Source organism: Chlamydotis macqueenii, chromosome 1, assembly GCF_036417535.1.
Source record: "Chlamydotis macqueenii isolate bChlMac1 chromosome 1, bChlMac1.mat, whole genome shotgun sequence".
Taxonomy (NCBI): domain Eukaryota; kingdom Metazoa; phylum Chordata; class Aves; order Otidiformes; family Otididae; genus Chlamydotis; species Chlamydotis macqueenii.
This window is the reverse complement of record NC_141556.1, coordinates 33,149,396-33,169,324: the sequence shown is the minus strand read 5'-3', so window position 1 is coordinate 33,169,324 and position 19,929 is coordinate 33,149,396. Positions and strand designations below refer to the sequence as shown.

At 39.3% G+C, this 19,929-nt stretch overlaps 1 protein-coding gene across 1 annotated transcript in view; it reads left to right on the top strand.

Moving 5' to 3' along the window:
- The window catches only part of NELL2 (neural EGFL like 2), a 153,923-nt gene that overhangs the window by 111,742 nt on the left and 22,252 nt on the right, over positions 1–19,929 (top strand). The window contains exon 15 of the mRNA XM_086740018.1: positions 856–951. Coding sequence (XP_086596144.1) covers positions 856–951 — 96 coding nt within the window. The remainder of the gene's footprint in view (positions 1–855; positions 952–19,929) is intronic.

Below are 19,929 nucleotides of genomic sequence, written 5' to 3'. Positions count from 1 at the left end.
GTGGTGCTGGTACACAGAGCAGCTGCAAACCAAAGCCTGGCACCTCTGGGGACTGGTTACAAGCACAGGGCTAGACCAGTGCCCCGGAGCAATTCTCTACATCGGTGATAACCTCCATCTGCCTAGTTTCACCTACAGTTTTTTCTGTGGTTTCTTGTGACCAGAGTATTGCTCATTCCATATTGTGGATACAGTCAGAGCAATTAACAACTGCTGTGTTTTCTGTCAGAGCTGGTTGCATTTCTGTGTCCGCAGAAGGAACACTTTAATGCATAGACATATTCACACCTGTATCTGGGCCATGCTGCACCTAAATAGGTGAGCACGGCTTCTTGGATTGCGTCGTGACAAAGAGCAAATCCAGGGACTGACTTCAAACTGTAAATGGTAAAAGTTTTTAAGTTCTTCAGAATCCCTTGCGACAACATTGCTGTTTTTATTGTTTCACTCTAATCCCTTAGTCAAGGAATAAGGTAGCCAGACAATTTAGTGTTGTTAGACAGTCGTGCCTGTTACGCCCAGGCCTTTATTTGGGCAGCAGAGAAGACGAGCGCTGCCCTGAGAAGATGCTGCCTTTCACTGCTTCCCAGTGCACGCAAAGGAGCGTATATATGAGCTGTTGTCTTCAGATGATTTACTCTAAACTCCTTCTGTAGCTTGTCAGCCCATCTGGCCAGTGAAGCAGGGGGGCCATAAACCATCTCTTCGTGACCTCTATCCTTAGGAGAAGGTATCCTCTGCGCTCCAAGCCGCAGGGATTGCATTTTGTGCCAGCCTGCCAGCGGCCTGTAGCCACCTGCGTGGTTGCTGAGTGTAGTTCTGTTACCCATATATTGTGATTTTTGCCTTTTCCAGCCTTTTGCAAAGATGGGTGCAGGAACGGAGGAGCCTGTATTGCTTCCAATGTCTGTGCCTGCCCACAAGGCTTCACTGGGCCCAGCTGTGAAACTGGTAAGATTATAATTGAATTTACAACAAAGGTAATCTAAGGAGGGTGTTTGAGGTGTTCCAAGAATAAAGGATTATTTAAGTGTGTTCCCAGTAAGAGGAAGCTGCTACTAAAAAGTTACTCACTTTTCTTATATGCCTCCCAAGAGAATGAGTTGCAGCAGTTCTAATTAGAAGCACATGGACTGCAAAAATGAGAACATGAAATTAAGACATCTTGGGTTTTGATGTTTCATAATTAATAAGGTTATTATAGACTTGCTTTTCACCTCAAATGGCCTTTGGTATCTCCTGTAAATGGCAGATAATCTGACATCTAGAAATAAGTTCCCATAGTTGATTACTTCTGTGCTGTACATGTGTGACTGGTTCAGTAGCCCACCTTCCCCTGCAACCCGATTTGAAGACTTCTGATTAACTCAGTGTTCTGTCTCAGTGTTATGGCATGTTTCAGTGTTCCTACTGCTTTTACCTCCTTTCTCAGGCATTCCTTTCTCTTTCTGCTACCCCTGAGGATGGCAGTACCATAAAGCCTTGCTTTATATTTTTGTTTTTTAAGTCTTAGATCTAGTCAAATTACAGTGTGCGGCAGAGTATGTAGAATGTTAATACTTAGCATCTCAAGTGCCTGTAAATAATTTCTCAAAGTTCAAATGAATAGCTTCAGCCCCTTCATTTATCGCTGCAGAATTTTTAAATGCATTCTAACCGTACATGCCTCCAGGAGGTAAAGGGAGAAAGCTCACTTAGATTAATTGGCTTCAGTATGCCTAATAAAAGGGCATTCTGCCACCTGTGATTGACTACTGTTGCTGTTCTATATTGCCTTCAATAAATCTTCCGAACAGAGGAAAGGAGGTCATTTGAGCAAGTATTGCTTTCATCTGACTTGTAAACATGTCCTGTTTAATGAAAAACACAGACTGATCTGAATTCTGTATTATCTGGTCCATTTGGGAGGTGAGAAATGTAATTGTTTTCATTCTTCTCTATTTGAGCAGATATTGCCACAGCGTACAAGAGGGATACTGTGTGAAAAGCAGTGTCCTGATTGTTCATCTGTTTCCAGAAAAACGTCAAAAGAACAAGTTTTCAAATATTCCTCGCTCTTTCACAGACTGCAAATAATGTCGTACAGGATACCAAGATGTCTTTAATGTAACAGTGTTGTGTTTTTACTTGGAACAAATTGTGTGCTAAGACAATGCTCAGTTATGAAAACAGTTACTTTGTTTTAGTAATATTTTTCTTATATGCTCCTTGCATATAAGAAAAATACAGATTACATTCTGCTGTAATCAACTAAATGTTGCAGATTTAATAATTTCAAGGCCCACAATCATCTTTTCCAGTTTTATACTTCTATCTAAAGTGTGTAGACTAGAAGTATATTTGCTTTAGTTTGCTTTGTATAGTCAGTATTAATAGCCACTATCAAAGAGGGATCTTACTGGTTTTTCTGAATTGCCCCTGGAAGTCCTGTCTCCCTTCTTTAGGGGAGAATCCAGTGACACCCTGTTCCCAATTCAGAAAGTTCAGCCACCTTAAACTATCTTAAGTTATCTTGATTGCATGCAGCCCCAAATGTCCCTCAAAAGCAGCTGGACTGCTGGCCTAACTGCCTGTCCTTCCTGCCCTCCAGGAAACAAATAGGAGGGCAGGCACAGACTTGAAACAGATCTGAATGCCTTTCTGAATATCTGATCTCAATATTTAATGTAAGGTTAGTATGGTAGTTTTCACCTGATATCTCTGAGCTAGTGATACTCTTGTTATGATTTGAAACTGATTTGCCAGCCTCAAACCACTTTCATAGGTCAGCTTTTCAAGGAGAACCCCCTCTGTCCTGGTGGACCTCCACTGGCCATCATATTTTTCCTTACTGTTGAAATAAATAATGCTAGAGATCAGCCACAGTTGTACAGGTCTGGTCACCTCATTTGGATATTAATGTGCAAGAGTCAGATTGTAATCTGCTTGCACATGGCTTTGCAACATACAGTCTGAAATACCATCAGAGTGGCAAATGGAAGAACTATCCTGTTGATAAAGAGCAAGATCTGTTTTGTTCTGAAACTGCGTTGTCAGAAACATGATGCCTTATACAGGCATAAAAGAAAACCTGAGCTTCAAACAGTACATGTTCGCTCCTAGTGAATGCAAATGAGTTTCCTGAAGGTACTTTTCGTTAGGCTTGAAGTGATTCAAGACATTCATACTACAAATAATTTATGCTGGAAGCTTCCCTTTTTGAACAGTCACTTTATCTACAAAGGTGATGTAATCTTTTCTAGGCAGACATCTTTAGTTGTGATTACATACAAGGAAGGAGGAGGATTGATGTAAAGAAGCCAAATCTATTTTTAAATCGCATGTTACTTATTTCTGTTTATGCTACATATATTTAAAAATTGCTTATTGAAGAATCTTGGCATTTTAAACTTAAAATAAAACACATAGTTATAGAGAAATTGTCAGCAGCTGCTGAGCCTATGAATTAATTAACAGGAGATTGCATCCACACCCCAAAAATAACCTAGAAAATGCAATCACTACTTCTTACTATTTCCTTCTGTAAAAGATGGCTCGAGAGCTCTGTTTAAATCATTTCTTGGAATCATAGAAAGGATGAGGTTGGAAGGGATCTCTGGAGATCATCTTGCCTAATCCTCCTGCACAGAGCATGGTCAAATAGAGTTGGTTTCTCAGCACTGCACCCCGTTGGACCTGGAACGTTTTCCGAGTTGGAGATGCCACCAGCTCTCTGGGCAACCAGTTCCAGTGTTCAATTGCCCGCATAGTAAAAAAAAAAATTATTTTTGTTACATTCAAATGCAATTTCGCATCCCCGTAGTTCCTTTCTTGGGCATGACTGAGAAGTGTCTGGCTTCCCCCAATACCATCAGGTGTTTATACACATTGGTAAGATTCCCCTCAGCCTTTTATTTTCCAGGCTGAGCATCTCAGCTCCATTGTCCATGTCACCAACAAAGATATTAAACAGGGCCGGGCCCAATACTGACTCCTGAGGAACGCCACTCATCATCTGTCTCCACTTGGATATCAAGCCATTGACCACAGCTCTTTGACTGCGGCCATCCAGCCAATTCCTTATCCACTGAGTGGTCCATCTGTCAAGTCCATGTCTCTTCAGTTTAGAGACAAGAATGTCATGCAGGACAGTGTCAAATGCTTTGCATAATTCCAGGTAGATGATATTTGTTGCTTTTCCCTTATGCACCAACGCTGTAACCCTGTCACAGAAAGGCCACCAAATTAGTCAGGCACGATTTGCCCTTTGTGAAACCTTGTTGGCTGTCACCAATCATCTCCTTATTTTCCATGTGCCTTAGCACAGTTTCCAGGAGAATCTGCTCCACGATCTTGCCAGGCACGCAGGTGAAACTGACTGGCCTATAGTTCCCTGGGTTTTCCTTATTTCCCTTTTTGAAAATAGGGGTTATATTTCTCCTTTTCCAGTCAGTGGGGACCTCACTGGACTGCTGTTGGCCTTATTTGCTATAAAGGCACATTGCTGGCTCATGTTCAACTTGGTGTCCACCAGTACCTCTGGATACTTTTCTGCGAAGCTACTTTCCCACTGGCTGGTCCCTAACCTGTACTGGTGCCTAGAGTTATTCCTTAATAGCTGTAGGACTTGACATTTTCCCCTGAACTTGATGACATTCCCATTGTCCCATTTCTCTAGCTCGTTCAGGCTCCTCTGAATGGCAGCACAGCTACCTGGTGTAGCACCTTTCCTCCAGATTTTGTTCCATCTGGAGACATGCTGAGGGTACACGCTGCCTTATTGTCCGGATGTTAAATAGTATTGGCACAGTACCCAGTATTTACCCAGGTGTACACTGCTAAGTGACTAGCCTACATCTGGACGTTGTACGGCTGATCACAGCCCTCTGAACTCAGCCATTCAGCAAGTTTTCAGTTCACCTCTCTGCCCATTTATTTATCTTGCATTTTTAGCTTGTCTGAGGATGTTATGAGAGCATCAGAAGCCTTACTAAAGTCAAGATAAACAACATCCACTGCTCTACTTCCATTCACCAACTTAGTCATCTTATTTTAGAGGGCTATGAGATTGGTCAGACATGATTTCCTCTTCATAAATCAATGCTGACTATTCCCAGTTATCTTCTTGTCCTTAATATGTTTGTAAGTGGTATCCAGGAGGATGCCATCAACTTCCCAGGGATAGAGGTGAGGCTTACTGATCTGGAGTTTCTTGGATCCTTGCCCTTCTCAAAGATAGGATGGACGTTTGCTGTCTTCCTGTTCTCAGGAACTTCTCTCAGTCACCATGACTTTTCAAAGGTAATTGAGATTGGCCTTACGATGACGTCAGCCAGCTTGCTCAACACTCCTGGGTGCATCCCATCAGGTCTGATAGACTTGTGGGTTTTTTTTCAATATATTTAGATATTGATACTCCTCCACTAAGGGTACATTTTTCTTGATCCAGACTTTCCAACTGGTCTTGGCAACCTGAGACTCCTGAAGGCAAATCTTACCAGTAAAGACCAAGGTGAAGAAGGAATGTTTTCCATGTCCTTCCAAAACCCATCCCTAAACACTTGATCAGTGTCTCTATATTCCTCCCAAAGCCTGAGAGGGTTGATGCTGTCCATGCTTAGGTCCTGCCTATGGAGCCAGGCTCATGTTCTGGAACAGGCCATTGAATGAAAGAAAGAATAAACCAGAGCTGAAATAGCTGGTTGGTGTCCAGAGCATGTCCCTGAATTTTTTATGAGGCTTTCTACTGTGTGGCAAAGACCTGGCCTTTTTCCTTGGTCCCGGTGTTTGCTGGGGACATGTACTGTTCCATGTCATGGGACTAACAGCTCCTCCAAGCTTTCCAACGAAGCGGAGAGGAGTGGAGGCACTTACTGATAGGACATTGCTGAGTAGGAAGCCAACAGCCTGCTTCTGATGGGAGAGGTTAGAAGTCTTCTGATAAAATTATCCTGAGATTGAAACGTGGTTTCAGAGCAAACCCTTTCACCAAGAACTCCAGGTGATTTTCCCAGTTCTGGTGGATGAGCACCAGAAGCTTTCTTGTGCTTGCAGGCACAGCTCTAACTCTTCACCTGCCAGCTGCCATGGAAAGGCTATGTCACATTACTAAACTCAATGCAGCTTTTGCAAAGAAAAGTGAAGCCTGTGTAATCAAGCACAGCAGTGGGTTTCATAGATTTTTTTTTTCTTCCAAATGGGTGCTTCCAGGGTGTCAGTAGGAGCCACATCTCTCTCAGAAGCGTAAGGAGTATCAACTACTACTGCTAGTCAGGTATTTCCATGAGAAGGAGGTATTCACTGTGGAGTGCCTTGCAGTTAATGGAGCTATTGCAACGTCTTAGAATGATCTGTTGGAGGCCTTTTAGATTAATTATGGCCCATGCCCTGTGGAAATGGATCAGAGGAATGAGGAAGCAGATGTAAGAATCATGTGCAGATATATCAACCTCCAGCACCTTTTTTTTTTTTTTAATTGGTAATAGGACATAAAAATGAGATGTGGGAGAATTCCTATTTCATGTGGGTTGAGGCATTGTTAATGTTGGGGGTGCATTCATTGGCTTAGGGAGGTGGGGTTTATGTGTTAAAAGATTTTCAAGTCTTAAAGGACACAATAGTAGTTAACCGTGTAGAGCTGCCTTCTGCAGAGTGGAGAGCTGAGACTACCAAGGGAATCTAAAATTATTTGTGCTTGTTAAACTTTTTCAAAATACCTGACTTAATACTGTCTTGTTTGATTGCAAAATTATAATTTTTTTTTTAACGGGCATTTTAAAATGCTATCTTAAATTGTATTTGAAAACTGTTTTATTTTGGAATCCAGCACAGAATGATTTTGTTAGATCTGCATGATGTTACTGTAACCCCCCTTTAATTTGATGACAGACCTTTAAGAGTAGATTTGTTCTCCTACTATATATGCATATCTGCTAGTGCATGTATACAAGATTACTGCATTTTTGCTGCTTCTCAGCTTCTTGTTTGAGTTCCCACACTCATTTTAAGCTTTGAGTATTCCCCTGGACTGCTTTTAATTATACATGAGATCAAATAGCAGAGTTTTGCTGCTAGTAGTGTTTTGATGTAGTTTCTGTTAACAGGTTGGCTGGAAGTATATGGCTTTTTTTACAGATGATTGGCTGTAACTTGAATTTCCTAATAATGAACTTTTCTTGGAAATCATGGGAATCATGTCCACCTGTTATTAGACAATCCATGGCAAACTGCTGAAAATAAACTGGCACACAAAGCGGTTACCTTAGAAGGGAACTGTTGAGAAAAAGTTTAACTTACAGATTCTACATTCATTCAGCCATACATTATTACTAACAGTTGGCTTAATTAAATGTGTACTGGAATTTATGAAAAAAATGGTAAGCATCAGGTATGAGAGATCACCATCTGTAATCTGATCTCGTATCAGAAATAGCCAAATCCAAGGAAAATAGATTATTTGACTCTTCTCTGTATTTTTTTCCCTTTTTTTTTTCACATCTGGAAAGCTCAAACAAAAATTGTGTAAGTGTTGCAAGTACTTCATGGAGAAGGAAAAATGATGTCGCTAAAACAAATTTTTGCAGTTAACATTTAACATTTGCAGTTCAAGATACTGAAATACAACTCAGACAAGTGATTTGGGTAAATAATTGTTATAGGCCAGATCTCTTTAGAGTTCTATGCCACTTTCTATATAAGCTAAATAATTAACATGCGTGACTGTTGCTCTGTTTGGTAAATCCAAATTAATTTGTTCATGTACACTGTCCATAATAATAGCAGGCTTCAGATTATTGAAGACTATTATTATTCCTGTTCCAAAGGAAGCTTGTGAAAATGTTTTAATTCTGATACCCCAGTTATTAGGAAAATAATTTTACTGTTATTGGAATAGAGGGCTTTGTCAAAGTAACCAGAAAGCTTGTTAACTTTGCTGATTTTGCAAAAATGAAATATTTTAGTGCTTTTAGTGTTACAAGACAACTGCTTCAATTTAAGCCCTTGATCCTTGGTGCTGAGTAAAAACTACCACAATCAGCTTGTAGCCAGGTAGGCTCTGGAGCTAAAGCTGTGACACAAATGGCATTTGAAGCCCACAGAGCATTGAACCAGTTCTGAAAGAACTGGAATTACTTTTGGCAGAACTCTTAAAAAATATTGGCCCCAGCCTAATGAAAACTCTCTGTAAGCTATGAAAGTATCACAGTCAAAACTTTCCCAACAACTCAGAAATCTGACAGTTTTATTTTTTACAACTAAGATTTAAATTACTGATAGTTGAATTGGGATTTACAACAATAATACTAAAAGGTTGAAATTTGTGCTACAAGTACACAAGGACCTGCACAAACCTAGAGTAATAGGAGTGCCTCCTTAGTTCATAGTCTAACTAGGGGAAGCCCGTTGCATGCTGGGATGAATGAGTATAACACAAACTCCTTGAGCAGAAAGCATATTAGGCTTAGTCATTTTATTCTCTGGAATCCTTAAGGGATTGCTGGGCTTTTTAGTGAAAGAGGAAGCAAAAGAAGGGAGCAAGAGGAAAGTGGTAGAGTGAATACGAAGGCAGCACAGGCATGGATTGTCCAGAGCAATAGCTATAGGAAGAAGGGAAGCCTCCCATAGTTCATTAGTTTTGGTAGCCCACCTGGCTTGCTTGGATCCTGGTGTCTTGAGAATTCAGACTCTTGTTTTTGGGGAGTCTCCCAAATTTGAGACTTAGAGAATACTTTCGGTAGGAAATATTTCAATTACATTAGAGGACTGACTTCAGTTCACAAAAATAAGAAAATGTTGAGTTAATCTATACAGCTTAGATAAAATTTTGAGAAACACATAGTACTTGAGCATGATTTGCAGTGTAAAACATTTTAATAGGTCCCAGTGTGCAGTAAATGGGGAATTTATCATATTCTCTAAGTCAAGCCTTTTGGAATCACTCAAGTCTGGCATTTCAACTTCTGTTCAAAACTTTTCCCCTGGTGCAAGCCAAAAAAAAAGAAAAAATCACCCAAGACAAACCCCAAAGAAGCCAAATTGTGACTTGCAAGCTGTTGAGATCTGGACCTAGCTGCATTCACACCTTAACCCTAGGGTGTCACTGCCATTTGTCCTCCTTGAGTCCTTCCAAGTGCTCTCCATTTCCTTGGCAAGTCTCCTGGCTTCCTGCTGTGTGGAAATCTTGGTATATAGCATGTTGGGTTGGTAAGTTTGGCCTTTCCAGTCATAGCTCAAATGTAGATGTAGACACAGAGTTCTCAGTGTCCTGTTGAAACTGGTTTAATTTAAACTTTTAACAGTAAATATCTATCTGTACTTTCTGTTCTCAGGAGCTGAATCTCTGAAATGAAAACACTTCTGAATTACTGCACACACCTGCATTTAATGAATATTTTCTGTGATTTCTATTTCAGCACAAAGAGACAGGACCCAGCTGCTGAAAATAATGTAATGATTTTGCTGAGGATGCTGAAACATTTTGTTTTATAACTTGCATCTTGACTATAGAAGGTCACTGCCCAGCTTGCATGTGCTGGGTAATGAGTGGTCTATGATATGGTCTTGGCCTTCTCAAAGATGCTTATTTTGCATATCGGTTACTGATCTCAGAGGCAAGACTGGTGTTGTTTGAGCTAGCCTTGGTTTACTGAGGTAGTGCATATGCCCAGTGTGTTTAGTGGTGCCACATCTTACTCTATATTATTCCATCTTAAATGCTATCTTACTGAAAGAAAAGCAAATAGAATAATGCACAAACTTAGGGGAAGTGTCCTATAACGTCAACTTCTATGTCTTTAAATATAACAGCTACTTCTTCTTAAAAAGACTAGTATGTGACTAAGATAGTTTTTCAATACATTGATACAGAACCCTAATAATGAATTCTGAAATGCATACTTTGTGTTTTGTGGTCCTATTACTGAACTACGATTATGCAATGTGAAACAAGCATCTTCACTTAGAACTTTTTTGGTGACTCGAAAAGTTAGCAGGAAATGACTACATGAGTTATTTCTTTACAAAGCCATACCCGTATATCACTCATCTGATTGACAACATTTCTGCTCTTCTTGTAGTAGCAAAATTTCTTAATGTTTTCAAAATATGTGGTGACTTTTGAGATTTGAACAAGCACTAGCAGGGAGCAGGCTAAAATCGACATTTGCATGGTTGACAATGTCATTTTCCTGTTGCCCAGGGTGAAAGCTGTTCAGTTTTACCTCCTGAGCTACTAGGCAAATAGTGCCTAAGAACAATGGTTCAAATACTGAACTGTGCCCTAGTGAACCATCTAATCCAGTACCTTGGTGGTGTCCCCAACTCCTTTCAGGATTTGGAAGGTGTATCTTTTTTTTTTTTTTTTCCCCCTTTTGACTTGCCTTGATTTTAAATAAATAGTTTTTGTGAATAGTAATTGTAGAAATTTGAACTTCTGCACTACTTGCAGGCTTCTGCGTTGTTTTGTTTGGTTAATATAGTTTTCTGATGTACTGCTAGGGTACATTCTGAAATTCCTAGAAAGTGTTTGAAAAATCTTTTTTTGACTCCTTTAAAGCAGAGTGCAAAGTAACTTTTGGTTTCTGTATTTTTGTTCCTGCACTCCTGTGATATGCTTTCTGTAAAATCATGAGGTTAGGATCCATCATCTTCACAACTTCTGTTCTGATCAGGAGCTTTGTTCATGTGATGTATCTGGTGAAATGGAGGTGGCAAAGAAAGCAAGCAAATGATGACCTTGATATTTGTGCATTTTCAACTCCCAAAGACTGAGCAGGGCGAGGTGGGACTTCTGTACCTCACAGCTTGAAGCTGTATGGGTATTACTGAAAAGCTGGGACTGAAAGTCCTGTAGAGTTCTGCTGATGAAATTATTTATTTTCCTTAGTAATGGCCTTCTGTAGTCAGCCAAAGGTATCTTATTAAAAGTACAGAATATTATTTTTGTGAACCATCTTCCAGTAATTCAAAATTAATGACTATTTTGTCTTTTTTTTTTTTTTTTTTTGGCCATACTCATCATCTACTTTGGTTTCTAGGCAAACCTGATAAAAATAACTGTTTTCATAACTGATCTCCTTCTCATGCATTCGTCTCACCAAACCTGGGCCTTGTATTCAACTGAGACAAACTGATACAGTTCTCTTGGCACACAGGGCTCTGTGCTTTTAATGAGCCGCCTTTGCATATGATCCAGGTTTTCCTGTTTATTTCTGTTAAGGAACAATAATAACAAGTTGTAATGAGTCGTTCTAAAATGTTCATTTGTGCGAATGTAAAAATGAGTCTTTGCCACTGATGGTCAAGACCAGTTTGGTATTTCTGACCAACCCTAAGAAAAACAAGGACTACGAAGCGTGCTGTTGTAATACTCACTCTTTAGTAGATTTCTCAATTCAGACCTTGGGTGAGCAGCAATCTTATTCAGTTAGTCTAGCTGAAGGAAATATAACAAGCAATGCTTTCATAGCTTTGTTCATAAGTCATCTGCCTCCCCCACAACTAATTAGGTGAATAGCTGCCCAGTCCATTACGTATAAAAATAAAACAAGTTGCTACAGAAGTAACAGGTGTACCATGGTTTGAAAAAAGTCAAGACAGGGTTGGTTTCAAAAGAGGCTTTACTCCTGTAAGGATCTTGACTGTGATGCATATTTCTAAGCTATTTAAATGAGTTCATGGAAAATATGTTGACTTTGACTAAATCTAAAGTCACTGCAAAGCATTTGATATGTTACTTCTTAAGGAATGCTGTGCTCTAAAGAGGCAAATACTGCAATCTCCACTTTTTTAATTGGGCTTCAGTTGCTCTTATGAACATAGGCAGACAGCCAAGTGCAAACACTGGTGGAAACTAAGAAGAAGCAAAGGTTTTAACTCTCTCCTGACTGTGCCTCCCTTTTAACTGGCATATACTTTAAAGCTGAAGTCCCACAGAGGCAGGAGAGAGCATGTGAAACGCGTGATGCAGTGGCAGCTTTGTTCCCAGGGACCGTAGGTGGTGAAGGGCATGTCCCTCGCTCCCTCTAAAACAAATATGCTCAAACAGAGAGGTGAAGGCTGAAAATCCATCCAGACAGGAGATGATTACATTCTGCGGGAGGAACAACTCGATTTGTTTGGAATCTTAATCAGTTGGGAATGCGGTGAACTACAAACCCGATGTAGAGTCTGAGCAATAATCTGGTAGGAAAAAAAAAAATTAAGAGATTTGAAGGATTTTAGTCATAAATAAGCTTATGAATTTTGGATATGTGATGTTTACAGTTTAAGAGTAATTTTCAATTCAGAAAGGATTGTTACTGAGAAGAGAAGTAATACTGCATATTCCACAATACCAATAAAAATCTAGCAAAGAATTAATGAGTATTGGTTGAATAGTTATTATAATTAAAAATTCCATCAAACTTCAGCTAAGTATGTGCCAGTAAAAGTCAAATCTTCATATTTACTGTTATGAGGAAGTTCAAAACAGAAAAAAAAAAACATGATTGGCAGTCTCAGAAACTGCAGTAGAGCGCTGTTCAGCGAACCCTTGGAGAGTGAGCCTTTCCTGCAAGGAATGCTCTATTTGAACAAGTGCTCCAAGTGCTAATTCAGGCTACAGAAAAATAGACATATGTAGCAGGCAGATGGGTTGCAAACATGGCATATATTATATAGATAAGCTCTTTGTAAGTGAGATTCTGAAATTCATCATGCTGGTGTACAAAATAGCTTCCTGCCCCTCCTTGTCCTCAAATATTTCCCCTGAACATATACAATAACATGAAGTTAATCATATGTGCTGGTGCTATATTCCACCACTGTTTCAAATATTCGTAAAAATTAAAGATCCTTAGGGTGCAGTAGAATTGTACAGGAGACTATTGTGTTTTTACAAAAACCAGCACTTGTCTACATCATGACCTCTGTTTAAAAAAAAAAAAAAGTAAGACAAGTTACTATCAGTGAGTGTCCTTGTGACGTCTATGGTCTCTCTGTGCTACCAAATAAAGCAGGCAGAGGAATAAAGGCAAGGGGTGCAGCTTTCATCTCTACAGCTCAATGCTCTTCCTGTCACTTCTCCCCCAGATATGCTCGCCTCTTCTGTAGTTCCCCTTCCCTGGTGTTACTGTTCCCCAAACCATTCCTTGGCATCGTCACATGTGGTACTTAAAGAATCAGTGCTGTTACTTAAAATACTTCACCCAGAGTTCTCTATGTACAAAAAAAAAGAGAGCTAGTGGAAGCACTTTCTCCCCGTTTTACAGGTGTGGAAATAAAGACACATGGGGAAAGTTGAGCAGGTGACAAGGTTTGCGTAAGAAAGAAGTGGCAAATGTCCAGATAAGATATAGGCCATCTTGTTTCTGCACCCCTTGCTTCTCTCTTCAACTACAACAATATCTGAGAGAAGAAAGATGTAGTGGGTTTTATATCTTTTTTTTTTTTCTGAATGGGAAGTGTAGCTAATTCATAAAACCTAAGAAAATACTTTTCCTTTGACTTTCAAAAAGGACGTATTCTAAAATTGCTAGCTAGTTAAATTGCAGGAGAAGGTTTAAAAGTTGTCTGTGAGAGTAAACAAGTGAGATCTGCAGCAAGCCAAGAGGAAAGCCGAGGTTCTGTGGATGCGATGCTTTTTGCTTGGCTGCAGTATCTGGAAGGGAGGTCACCCTAATCCCTGTTATCACCTGAATTTTTCTCATATATGAAAAATAAGTTAAAAAATAAGTTAAAAAATAAGCAGTGAGACAAGGGCTGGTGACTTAAGAAGCTTGGGGAGTTTTACTTTGCTTTACATTTTTACTTATGTTTATATTAATAAAGTAAATCTTTCACAGAAATTAAGCAAAAAATGTCCTTATTGAGTTTGGTGAGCATTCTGGGTTTAGGCGTGAGCCCTACTTACCTCACCCTTTCTGTTTTGTAGCTTAAGGTGCTTTACTGCTTCATCCTTCTGTGTCTTTTTCTCCCTTCATTTTCCTTGCCTGACACAGTTTCTTGGGTGCACATTATTTCTTTCCTCCCTCAGAGTCCTTGTCAGTTTTAAATAACAAAAGATTTTTTCTCTGCTGAAGAGCCAAGTACAAGTACTTATCTTTTTCTCTTTATCTTTTCTTTAGCTCGTTGCAACACTACAATCCTATATGTAGCAACTTAAAAAAAAAAAAAGAGAGAGACTGGGAAAGAAAAGTGCTACGAAAGAGCTTTGAGGAGATGAGGTTTTTTTTTCTTATTTGTTAAAAACATCAAAATACATCCACTACTTAGCAATTATTTGCTACAGGAAATAACCTATCCTTTACTAAACATACAAAATTTCAGTTAGGTTTATGAAATACAGTGGGCTATAAATAGAATGTGAATAGTGCAGCTGGGCAGCATTATAATAGAATTTTGTTCCGTTATATAAGGGAGATAAGGATGACCTTCATCACTCACTGTAAGCTCTCTCTTTTATGAATTACGAGCCATTCAACTATTAGTGGAATTAAAATCTATAACACTGCCAATCACTGCCCCGTATCCCTATGGAGCCCTTCATCTTGCTGTCAACATGAGGGAGTCTGCAGTCTCTCCAGATGTATGCCAATGATATTTTTACAGCCCAAGTGAAGCAATAGTGTGTGGATTTTTTTTTTCTGTTTCTGTGCTTCAGCAATTTTGTAAAACCTCTACATGATTTTGCACTTCAGGAGCAATGCAATGTAAATTAATGGTCACTGGTGTATGGACTGAGAGTCATGGTAACAAGTCACTGGTAAAACAAAATTTAGGTAAGAATGTTTTAAACTTAATATAATATGCGTGATACCCTGACCAAAGGGTAGAAGACCATAGCAGAAGACCAAGTTCAAATCAGGGTGTCAAATGAATTGCTAGCCAAAACTTTGTTTGAGTTGCTTTGTGGGTTCTTTTGCATATTTTCTTTAAATGGCCTCTGAACTAAATACTTGGAAATTTACTGTAATTCACACCAGAGCTGATCTGAAACAACTTTTTGCAAAGCTGAACTCAAACTAAGCTGAGAACGTGATCATTGCATCCTTGGTTCCTGTATGTAAAAGTTGTAACTTATGGTTATGACTGACTTGACTCCTCCCTTGAGGAAACTCAAGATCAGCACACTGTCAGTACACTGTGCAAAGAAAGCCTTCCTTCCTACCCGTTAGAAAAACTAATGACAATTAGTAACAGTTGGCCAAACTAGCCCTTCTCTTTTCAGAGGAATTAATTCTCTTTTACTTAGGACGTGGCTACTGTTACCTGACTGGCACTTTTAGTGACAGCACCACTGTGTCAGTCCTGTTTCTAATGTGCAAATGGAGTTACATAACTTTCAAACACTGGTAGGTATCTAAAATGGGTTTGTCAGTGTATTTTAAGGTATAAAAGTGCTTTTTCTATCTTGGAGAAAATAATTACTTTTCTTTTTCAAGATGGGGCTAACGAAACAGAAGCATGTGTTACAGTTAAGATGAGGTGCTGTACTGAGAACAGGGGACAAAGTGAAAGCAAAACCACATCTTTGTCAACGACTAGAAAGAGAGGCCCAATACCTGTCAATTAGTCTTTCTAGTGGGGATTGGCACAATCAGTTTCACAGAATCTTGTTGGAAAATGTGTTCTTTATTTTTTTAATGGATGCACCTAGTTCATCATGGCTAATTAGGTGTTCTGAATTATCATCTTGTTACAATTGTTACAAATGTCACCTCCTTTGATGATATTGGGTGTGTAATGAGAGACTGTCACAGTTTCAGTTATCAGTGGGGTCTGTGATTGATCAATTTTTGACAACAAAGGATTGTTGACAGGGCTGCATGGTGAAGCAGTCAGTGGAAAATTCCTTTTCATAACGTTTCTGTCTAATTTTGGAGTGCCGCCACTGCCACACATGAAATAACAACACGATTGAATTTCTTTTTGCTGGCATTTAGCAGGACCTATGGGGGTGTGCAGAAATCAATGGGGGATCAGGAGTCTGGAAAATTACATACTTGAAGAATTAATGAACTATAATTCCGTATTACATCCTCAATCACATTTTGCTTCCTTTTCATTAATGCAACTAAATTAGTTTTCCATGGACAGAGTACTTTAAAAAAACGCAATCATGCTCTTGCTATTTTTTTTTTTTTTAAAAGACCTGTTTTAACAATAGTTACTTTTTTTTTTGTGCAACATGACAGTTGGAAATTTTAAGTGAAGAACGTATCTGCAGCACTGACTCAACTTGTTGAAGCAATTTTTAATGTGACATTTATACCCCCAGCTCTAATTTCTTGCCCTTTCAGCCAGATGATGGTTTTAAGGTGACTCAGCTAGAATTTCTACCAGATCTGGGAGGTGTAGAGATAGAAGCAGCAACTCCAAAGGCATTCAAAATGCGTTTTTTTTTTTCTGACATGGGCCTAATTCATTATCCAGCAGAGTAGGGAGAGAAAAGGCCATGGTGTTCACTCTTCTCTGAAGGCTGCATCTAAGATAACTGATGTTCCTAATGTTATATTCATGGAATCATAGAATGGTTAGGGTTGGAAGGGACCTTCAAAGGTCATCTAGTCCAACCCCCCTGCAAGGAGCAGGGACATCTCCAACCAGATCAGGTTGCTCAGAGCCTCATCCAACCTGGCCTTGATTGTTTCCAGGGATGGGGCATCCACCACGTCTCTGGGCAACCTGTTCCAGTGTTCTACAACCCTCAAGGAAGTCCTTTTGCCCACAGAATTATGTTATGCTAGGATAAAATTGTGGGTGATTCTTCTCTTTGCTGTGCCGCACAGGCCAACTGTAATCTGGCTCTTTGTAATTTAAACTTGTTACTGAATGAAATGTTGGGATGCAAATGCAGTTAAACTCAGAAATATTCTATGGTTTAATGAAAACTTTGATGTGAGAACCCATGCAGTGAGAAGCATGTCCTAATACTCATGACATGATGTCATATCTTTAAAAGGTTACTGGAAGCTGAACAAATCATGGTGAGATTGTAAACCAAATCAAACTCTAGGACTTTTATTCACCAAGGAAGAAAGTTCCTTTGGGAATCTGCAGCAGTGTTAGAAGAAAGGAGCTGATTGGACTTTACAAAACAGATTTTAAAAGCATTCTAAACAGGTTTGGTTTTCTGACATAACTGGTACTTTCCTGGATTATTTAAGCAGTTTCAGCTTCTACGTTCTTATTTTTTTTTTTTATTCCTCTATATTATATTTATATATGTGTGGTATATGGGAATGTAGTGGGATGGAAATCCCAAGACATGATACTTTGTTTTAACAAGATAGCCTAAGTATATTGAACTAGTTTCAGGCTCTTCTATTCCTCCATTGGGACCTGGTTTTTGCATAAGATCTCAAATCTAAGGTCTGATTGAACAGCAATGTCTTCTCAAGTATCATCATATTAGAAACCTGCTGTCACATGAAAACCAAGACAAACACTTTTCTCTTCTTACATGTGAGAGATGGGACTCTAGAATTTGTAGCAGAGATAATGAACTCTTTTCAAAGCTACTCCAGAAAATTGAGTTTTGACAGCAGATACATTATGCAGTACAGTGAACTTTCATTTTGTTCTATTGAATAAGGCCTTTTCCCTCTTGCATACATATTTACTAAAATTAGATAACTCAGACATCATCTTAATCCTACTGGGCATTCTATTATCTGAGTGTAAGTCTGAATAGTTGGGACATAGTCTTTTATATCCAAGCCAGACATAACATCCTTGAAAATACATTGACATATACAAAGTCATATCAGAGTCTAACTGTTCCAAATGCACCCATGAAAAAAAAAAAAGTGAAGATGTATCTTTTTAAACAGCTTCATAGTCCCCTAAACTGCTTCTTCAGTGAGCTGTTTCTGAAATTATTTTTCTTTCAGTGCTTACACTTTATTTATACTCTATATGGGGCTGGGATGTAGATGACTCTGGAGGTTCACATTAGGCTGGAGAGGCTGTTGCCTTTGAAATGAGATCTCAGTTTTAGCCTAAGTCAGTAGTGAGTGAACATCATGGAAGTTGCTGGCTGCTCATTAATCTTTATAAAATACCCAGTGATAATAACCCAATTAGCACTGGGACAGATTATTGTAATTGGGAGTCTCTATTAATTGACAGTCTTAGCTGAGTGTCTTGTATTATGCTGTCCCAGAAAAACTTCCAGGATGGAAAAAACTAAATTCCCAGCTGCCAATCTGTAGTGTTGCCTTCTTGACAAGAGAGGACAACTGGGGCTTTGGTTTGCATTGACCTGGATAAAGCAGTTTATGAAAGAAAGGCTTTTAGGACTAAGTTGTGCTCTGTGTGTCTGTAACTTTGTGCTTGATGGTGGCATACAGGCTTTTCTGAGAGGAGGATTTGATGATTAATATTTCAGTCTTGAAGTGAGTAAAATAAAATGGTATAAACCCCCCTCCTCTTCCCCCACGCCATGGCTCTTTGTTGAGTGCAGCTTGACCACATTAGAGAGCTTGGTGCTGTTGCTGGATGAAAGAGCACTATCTTTCAAATTGGCAATTTTATACCACTTTCAATCTTCAAAAGCTCTTATTATACAGAAGTTCTCTAATAATATTCATCAGGCGTCTAGCTTTCCTTTTTTCTTACTGTACCAATGGATAATTTGCTAATGATCTTATTTTACTCTTCAGGGAGCAGAGTTTTCTCAGTCTCCCCAAGAGCAAGGGGTATGATAGCTGAAACTGTTGCCACAGCTCAGGAAATGAATGATTCTGAGGTATAAAGAAGGTAATTTGGAAAAGCAAGGTTTTTCTCATGTCAAGGGGAACTAGGTGTATAGAGCACTTACTTTCAAAATGCCTGTGACTGTGTGTCTACTTTATTAGTGGAGGTCTAGTTAGCAAAAAAAAAAAAAGGTTGTTTTTTTTTTTTCCAATTGAAAAATAGGTAACAAAATATGGAAATAACCAGGCTGACTGACTTCAGTTTAAGAAAAACGCATGGGAGAAAACCTGAATTTTTCAAAACCAAATCACGTGCAACATAATTATGTAATAATCACTCACTCTGTTTTGTGGCAATGGGCTATGTACAATATTGCCATGAGTGCATCTGTGAGTTACATAGGGTAGAGAGAATCCTCATGTTCCTGGTGGTTTGTGGGCTCATCAGTCTCACAGATGTTTGTGTGTTCTCCAGCCACAGTGTTTCAAGAGCCGAAATCACAAATCTTCTGCCATGCAAATGCCATAGGATGCAGTGCAGCCAGAGCAGGTGCTGCTGAAGTGCTATGGTGCAGCTGTGTAGCTGCTCTCCAGCCTGGGTTGAAGCTTACTTCCAGTGTCTTCTGCAAACCTCATATCAGTGGGGTGGCAGATTTGGTATGTGCAATTGTGCTCCTTATTTGAAAAGGAAAGAGAAAAATAGAGAAAATGCCACCTCCATGATAGTCAATGGGAGTTTTGCTATAAACTGGAGTGGGGCCAGCATGAGACTGTTTTCTCTGGTCTGTCACACATATGAGACTCTATTTTCCTTCCTGGATGGGGATACTTTCCTTTTTTTTCTTTTTTTTTTTTCCTTCTGCTCCCTTCACTTTGCCACAGCTTCTTATAGCCAGTTGAAAAGCAGAATTTGCATGCTCAGAATACCATGTCTCTTTTGTCTATTTGCTTAAAAATGTCATCACCCGCTATTGGAAGAATTACATCCCTGCTTTCCTTGTACTTAAAAATTTCGTTTAATTTTTTTCATAAGTGTCGTAGTTCAGCCCCGATCGGGACCAGACTACGCCTTTCAGTAACTTCCTTCTATAGAAAAATATTTCATTTTTCATGCTTTCCTAGTACAGCATCAAACAGGACTTCATTAGTGCTGTTAATGTTCCATATAGCCCACTGATACACCATAGCCACTGGCCAAGCAAAACTTCAATCAGTTTTTCTTCTCTTGTCAGCTCACACCTCTGACTGAGCAGCTGCAAGATGATTCATCGGA